Genomic DNA, 7,961 nt, shown 5'->3' with positions numbered 1-7,961 from the left:
GTTACCTATAGTATCTTTCATTTAGATTACAACATTGTGTAGAAAGAAAGCACACCATACGATGCATGGAGACAATAAATATCAAGGACCTCAAGAAAAGTAAACTCTTTTTCCTCTTTAGGTCACCTGGGAGCCCTCCAAAACATCAGGGTTACAACTAGATCCATGAGAAGGAAAGATTAGTGAATCACTAAGTCAAAATAAGTGCCAAACCTACTGCTTAATACACTGTGAACATAATATACAGCTCTGGGTTTTTTTTTTGTGATAATATTACACCATTAAAAATCTCCTGGATTTCAAGCTAACAAACTAGCTTGAGATTTAGTTAAATAATACTTTTTTTCCCGTGCTAAAAAAATAAACACACCAAAGACACCTTGGAAGAGAGCACCTTTTACATTTGTAATGTAGATCAGTCTAGATGAGCTCCCAAGGGACTTCTGCCCAAATAAAAATATATTTCAATGCTCTAGTTATACCAAAACATTATGAGGGTTTTTTTTTTATATCGCTTCTGGCAGGACTCAGAAAGAGCAGAAGCAAGCAGACAGTTTGGGTAACACGGACCAGCTGTAAACCAAGAGGTGAACCAAACAAAAGGAGATTAAATCAAGCTGGCTAACAGTACAGAAAGGCACGAATGCGTGTCCTGAAAACAAAACTCTTGATGGTGTGAGCTGGGAAATATTCTGGAGTTCTACATCTGGGGCAGTAAGAGATGATAGATACAAGAGGTAACAAACTTCCACAGCGGAGACAGGCCAGTTCTGAGGGGTTGGGATGCAGACAAGGTATCGGCAAGAAATCAAACCAGTTCCTGACCCTGAAATACAATTAAAGATAGTGTGGTAGGTCTGGGTGAGCCTCTTTTATATTTGTTTTTTTTTTTTTGTGACAGAGTCAATATCTGTATACTAGTAGAAACACTAAAGACTTCCTGACTAAATAAATAAGAAGAGGAGACTTGAAACCAGAGGTTCTAAATAATACACATATTTACACTTGTCAGGATGGAAGGCATCTTTGAAGCTTACAATTAGGTGAGAGAAAAAAAAACAAAAAACACCAAAAAAAAGACCAATGCAAAATATGAAAATCTCCATAATGTTCTACTAACCTTTTATTTCGGGGTTTCTACAACCCATTACCAGAGATTTTTATTTCCCGTAACAAGCAAGACTGATTATCAAAACCACCTACTACTTTTCCGGTCTCTACTTTCTGTGCAAGGCAGGTTACAACATGGTGTCTATTTTCCAGACATTTCTGCCCTAACATAGGTAGTTACCTGAGTATCTGTATTTCTCTACCTGTCCACAAAAGAGGAGCTGGGACTAGCAGGTGTCAGTAGATCCCTCAGTTTTGAGAAACGCAAAAGCTAAAATCCAGTTTGCTCTATGGAAACCTGTTGGGTCCAGAAGGGAAGGCTGGAACATGATCTTTACATGTGCCTAAGGGAACTGAAAGCACAGTTGCCCTCAGTAAAACTTGTGGAAGTTTGTTACCTCTTGTATCTATCTGACGTTTTACCAAGAAAGCCTGGTATAACACAACACTTTCTCTGGACAATTCATGCTCTAAATCCTCACAGAGGTTGTACACGCATTTATACAAGTGCTTTCTGTTCTGCTGGCAACTTTGTCATTTTCTTATAAAATTTTCTTCACAGACAACTATTTTCAAAACTTGTTCCATTTTGTTTCTTCAGTGAATCAGAGTCAAATGTATAAAGGAAGAGGAGACAAGTATCTGAAAAGTATCAAGTAAATCTATTATGCTAAATAGGACTCAATTTTAAAAATGTATGTGAACTTGTATCAAATTATTTTAGGACATCTTTTTATTAGAAGAAGAACTAAAATGGGAAACTTTCCAAATGGAAGACAAAAGACTAAGTTTAAGGGATGAAAAATAGAGTAGAACAGAGAAAAAGACTTTCTTTAGGAAGCTAACCTGGAGATGTGGCCGATTTTTTTCCTGCTTTCCTTCTCCCTCCCTCAAAGCACCAATGAAAAACATTAAGCAAGTGAAATAGAGTCTTAATTTAAATACTACTTTAAAATAAATATAAAATCTGTCAGAGATATCAGAGCCAAGACATCTATTTTGTTTTCCAAGCAAAGCAAGAACGTGTTTTTACGCCTTTGGCTTTTAAAAATATCTTCATGAGGTGACTCTCTAACTGCAGTTAAAAATTAGACACTTTCAATTCTTATGGTGAGACTTCATCTTTCTTCAGCAATGCTGGTTCCTGCTGGATTTTGGGTTTCCTGTTATTTTGGGGATTTTGTCTAATGGCACACCAAAGCTCTGGCAGCATACACAATACATCATGAATCAGTGAAATCAAACCAGTATCCTGCACTGAGAACAAGACTCCGGGGGTCTCTCACGTCACAGACCAAAAGCATTATTATATTCCTCTGTTAATCACTTAACAACCGGGTGAAAAACCTCTTTTGGTTCTCTAAGGAATTGCTTGTGTGTCTTGGGCATTTATGTGCATATTCTTACTGGAAACTAGTACAGGTTTATAATTCATTTTTTTTCCCAGTAACTTCTAGACGACAACCATGATGGTAGTCTAACTGAATTTGTAACTCCACATGAAGTTTATAAAGCTCCTATTATTTACTGCCAATACAAAGAAATATGATTACAAGTAAAACATCATTAAAGCAGTGAAACATTCATCCCGTTTTTTATATTCAAGTAAAATATTCAATTTCAATTACAACAGGTAAGTTTTATCATTTTATTCTATTAAATAATGGAGGCATAAGAATAAGAGTTCAAAAAGGATAATGAAAAAACTGACCAAAGAAAAAACACTGACTTTGAATTTATATTCAATATTTATGGGCAAAACATAAGAAATATCAGCAAGTCCGAGAAGGAAATACAGCATATTACAAGCTAGAGAAACAGCCCAAATTAACAGTTTGCTGAATAGCGCCATGTTGACTTTTAAAATATTCCACAAAGACACAATGAAGTTCTATACAAGTAGAAATAATTTTATATATCTTAAAAAAGTAAACAGGGGAATTTATAAACCATTGCTTTCAAAATCTATAAGCAATGAATCTGAAGCTTTCTTTTAATAAGAAAAAACTGACATGTTTAAATGATTCTTAACTTCTAGAGCAAATTTAATGCAGTTTCATATTACTGATTTTTCAAAAATAAAGCAGCGCCACATTGAATCCACTGGTCTTGGTTTCCTCCACAAGGTACATCAATATTTGTCACCACATGGTCTCTCTCCACGCTCGTGTAGACTGGTAAAGATATGCATTCCTCTGGAGAATACGGACCATATGCATCCTGTCAACAAACGAGCACTTAGTTACCACTTGGACAACAAAACACGAGAAAGGAAGAATCTCCAATGGTACGGTGTGATTTCTGTCAGTGTGAGGTTGATGGTTGGACTCGATGATCTGAAAGGTCCTAAAAGCTGGATCCTAAGACACAGTTTAGACATTGCAGCCTTGGATGGGCAACTTGTGGTCCAGGCTACAAAGGAGAAGGATTACTAACAAAGCAGAGACTTCAGAAAATTCGTTAGACTACTCCATAACTAAGCCTCTACTTTTTCTCTCCAGTTTGTTAAACTGAAAACACAAGGAAGTACGTGCTAGGGGTGATCCTATAAACTACATGTCAAAATCGTTCTAACATCACTGAATCCAAATATAAAAATTGTTCTCTGGTACAGAGAATTTAGTCAGACCAGGACTTAAACCAGCCTAAATTTCCTAGTCCTTTCCATTTACTTCTAGCACTTCAAGACATGCAAGCATATGTAAGAAGTTACATTACTAGTAAAAAAAAAAAGCAGGTTTGATGACTTAGTTAGGTTGATGGTTGGACTAGATGATTTGAAAGGTCCCTTCCAACATAGACGATTCTATGATTCTATTCTATGATTTTTGATTTATTTTTTTTTTAATGACTTTCATACTAATACTGATCACAGCCACAGTTGGGGGTTCTTCAGCACTTCTGGAAAACAGGCCATTTCCATTAAGTGCCTAAATAGGAAATTATCAAGTTAATTTTAAGCATTCAGATTTGAACTGAGTGCTTTGAACTTCTGGCTGAATTAATTTATAATTTTTATTCTCCTATACATGTACTTTCCTACTGCACAGCATTAGCAGTACTACTATTACAAAGCCTACATTTATGTTGCGACCACTACTTAGGGAAGGACCTTGGCTGGAGCCATGGCTTTACCTCTCAGCCTGTATCCTGATGAGCAAGCAATGCTCTACTCTGAGAACTGCAGCAGCTCCTCTCAGCTTTCTGTACTACGAAACCTGTGCACCTTGGATGCAGTTTCCTCCTGGGGCTTTACACAGGGCATTTGCGCATGAGCTGACAGTAGCCCAGTAGCCCAGAAAGCCAACCACATCCTGGGCTGCATCAAAAGAAGTGTGGCCAGCAGGTTAAGGGAGGTGATTCTGCCCCTCTGCTCTGCTCTGGTGAGACCCCACCTGGAGTACTGCGTCCAGCTTTGGAGTCCACAGCACAAGAAAGACATGGACCTGTTGGAGCAGGTCCAGACGAGGGCCGTGAAGATGATCAGAGGGCTGGAGCACCTCTGCTATGAGGACAGGTTGAGAGAGTTGGGGTTTTTCAGCCTGGAGAAGAGAAGGCTCTAGGGAGCCCTTATAGCAGCCTTCCAGTACTTAAAGGGGGCTTCTAAGAAAGATGGGAACAAACATTTTAGCAGGGCCTGCTGAGATAGGACAAGGGGTAATGGCTTTAAACTAAAAGAGGGGAGATTTAGATTAGATTGAAGGAAGAAATTGTTTACTTTGAGGATGGTGAGACACTGGCACAGGTTGCCCAGAGAGGTGTTGATGCCCCATCCCTGGAAACATCCAAGGTCAGGTTGGATGGACTCTAAGCAACCTGATCTAGTTGAAGATGTCCCTGCTCCCTGCAGGGGGGTTGGACTAGATGACCTTTAAAGGTCCCTTCCAACCCAAACTATTCGATGATTCTGTGATTGTCCCTGTGCATGACTATTAGAACTCAGCTCAAAGACTCAGTCTAGACCTCCTCCAGCATGTAATTTGGGTTTCAAACTACGATGTATTTATTTAGTGTAAATAATTCAGTTTGATTCAATTGATATGTATTAAGCATTTTTTCCCTCACACTCAGAACTTCCCTTCCTGTCAACAGGAAAAGGTCACAAGATTTTCAAGAATCAACTAACAAAACAGCACACTTGTCAGAAAGGAATTTGAAACAGAAATGAGGGTCTTTTTAATGCAAATCACATCAAATACGAGTTAGTGAAATTCCAATATTAGATAATAACTAAAAACAGGAAAAAGGAAACATGGAAACAATAACTGTTTCAAGCACTTTGCCTTGCATGTCAAGTGTAAGCCATCTCTGAAGAATTTTGTTGCTCCTTTTGAAAATCAACTCCTCGTGTCTTTTGAACATCAGTGTTTAAATCCTTACAGAAGGTCTGTGCACCGTAAGAGTTGCATAGCGTAACTTAATAATCAGAAGCTTGTCAAAAGAACTCATCTATTCTCAGAAGGGTTATTCTTACAGCATTTATCCCTTGGTTAACACTACTGAGAAAGACAAAATGCTGGCCAGCCTGAGAGTAAAATGTTAATCAGAGAATTTAAGTTTTGCCAGAGCTGGGAGGCTAAAAGTTGGCAAGTTTGCCTTCAAGGACCACTTTTTACACTTTTTGGGTCAAAATAGCCATTTTTGCACCTTTCTCAACCCCACTGATGCTTTAAGGAATCGCATTATTTGAGGGTTAAAACCATTCTGTGGAAGTCTTTTTGAACCACAAATCCTCATGTCCTTGTCTTACACAGTCCAAAAATTCTCTTTGTCTAGACTGCCTCGCACACGGTTCCATTCCCCCTAGCGACACCCTTCACAGCTTGGGATCTAACAATGCATTAAAACTGGAAAGAACCTTCAGAGTTTAATGAGAATAAGCATCATGTTAGTAGCTCAAAATACTCCATTTTGAGCATTGCAGCATTTTGAGGGCGTTCTCTGAGAGAAATCCCGTAGGCTACTTTTTTTTTTTTTCCCCAGAGCATTCACTTTATTTTATTTTGGATGAAAATGACCTCAAAGCACTGCATTATAAATAAACAGATTTTTGCTCGCTAGATTTCATAAAAGATATTTATGGGCAAAAGAAAACAAATTCAAAACCTAAGAATCCTAAGATAATATGTTCTACTTCATGCTCTCTTCTCCTAAGAAGAGGGTAATGAGATAAGGAGAAGTGCATAATGTCCCAATTCTGCCTTGGTTTCTGAGCACAGTGTTTGATTGTGGTCAATTTTTACAGTGAAGCCCATAGCAAAACTTAAGGGCAGAGCAATTCTGAAACGTTCTCCTTAGAGATACTTCATATTTAAAATCCAGGCAGTTAACAAGTTTTGGCCTGTGCTTTAAAAGAATTATATTTTTTTCCAACACAAAGACTTCAGTTGCTATCCATTTCAATTATGAAGTACATTGGAAGAAGTTTAATTCACTGATTATTGAACTACCTCACTTCTCTGTTTCATAGATAAAGCTCTCTGCTGATGTCACATAGAACTTCTGGATCTTACTCTGAAGCTTAAAGAAACTAGACTGTTATTCAGAAAAGCACTTAAAAAACTGTTTTCTCTCTAACACAAGATGATTGTTTTTCAGAACAAAGAGAGTGTGCATAAGATAAAGATTTGGTGTTACCATGTAAACCCATGTATATTACCACCACCGAGTCTATATATTAGGATGTCTGGCAATTCTGGATTCATCCCATGCACCTTTCAAGTGCATTTCAAGTATTCAAGTACATTACAAACCTGTTTATTTTTCTGAACAAAACAAACCTAGTAAATCAGTAAAGAACTGAAAAAATCTTTCCCTGGTCAACTTTGTAATAGGTTCTGTAGTGTTTTGTTGTCTGGTTTTTTGTTTGTTTGTTTGTTTTTTAATTTTCATTCTTTTCTTTGCCTTCTAAGCTAGGAGCAGTAGGGCAGTTGGTGGCTAGCATTTACTTGTGCGTTCAAAGTCTAAATCTTGACCATTATACTTCTAATGCTGTACTATAATAAAATGCTATACTTCCAGTGCTGGAAATAACAATGAGGAAAAAAACCCAAACAGTTGGGATGCAGTAGTGTGTTAGCAATGGAGCTTCTCGCACAACATCTATCGCCATATACCACAAATTTCATCATTGCCATTTTTTATGATAATTATAAACTCAATTCTAACTGAAATTTCAACTACTTGGGTCCAGTGTACTTTTTTCTTTAATATTGTTCTAACCAAACCTAGCCTTCTCAAGAGAGAACTCTGCAGAGTTCTCTAGTTAATAAATTCATTTGCTTGATGAGTTAATGTCTACAGCACAGAATAAAAGGTGACATTATATTCCATTTTTTATATACTGCTAATTGATTTATTTTGACAAAGAAGTGGACAGAGATTTATCCCAGTTACCTTATGATGGGATGGACTTCCTGAGATGCCTGTCTTTTACTGAGACCAAGGAAGGAGCTAAGTCATACCAGGCCATCAACTTTTAGACAGCTAAATTTAGATGTCATGAATTCTACAATACTTTTAGTTATAAGACGGGAAGTATATGAATTTCTAATTCTTACACATCCTTGCATAAGTTCTATGTAACTTTTTTCTTTATTTATCAGAGATTGCTATTATAATTGGAGAGCAAAAGCAGTAACAATTTTTACTGTTTGGATTACTTCACTTTCATCTTATTTCTGCAAGCATTGTCATTTTTTTAAATTAGTGTAAGTAGGGGAAAGGCTTTCTTTGCTTACAGACTACATCATGTTCTTTATCTTTTTATTGCTGTTACATTTTAATTTAATGTTTAAAACCCGAAGAGAAGATATGAGGGGGGCGGAGGGGCCAATATGCCGTCCAGACCC

The 7,961-nt window shown here is 37.3% G+C and overlaps 1 protein-coding gene across 3 annotated transcripts in view; it reads right to left on the bottom strand.

Moving 5' to 3' along the window:
• Positions 1 to 2,687: 2,687 nt before the first annotated feature.
• The window catches only part of DYNC2H1 (dynein cytoplasmic 2 heavy chain 1), a 178,235-nt gene continuing 172,961 nt past the window's right edge, over positions 2,688 to 7,961 (bottom strand). For all 3 annotated transcript variants that reach the window (XM_054193142.1, XM_054193121.1, XM_054193132.1), the window contains one exon: positions 2,688 to 3,330. In XM_054193142.1, the coding sequence (XP_054049117.1) occupies positions 3,172 to 3,330 (159 nt within the window). In that variant the 3' untranslated portion in view covers positions 2,688 to 3,171. The remainder of the gene's footprint in view (positions 3,331 to 7,961) is intronic.

The sequence above is a fragment of the Rissa tridactyla genome, chromosome 1, assembly GCF_028500815.1.
Source record: "Rissa tridactyla isolate bRisTri1 chromosome 1, bRisTri1.patW.cur.20221130, whole genome shotgun sequence".
NCBI lineage: Eukaryota > Metazoa > Chordata > Aves > Charadriiformes > Laridae > Rissa > Rissa tridactyla.
The sequence above is the reverse complement of the archived record's forward strand: the minus strand, read 5'-3'. Positions and strand labels throughout refer to the sequence as shown.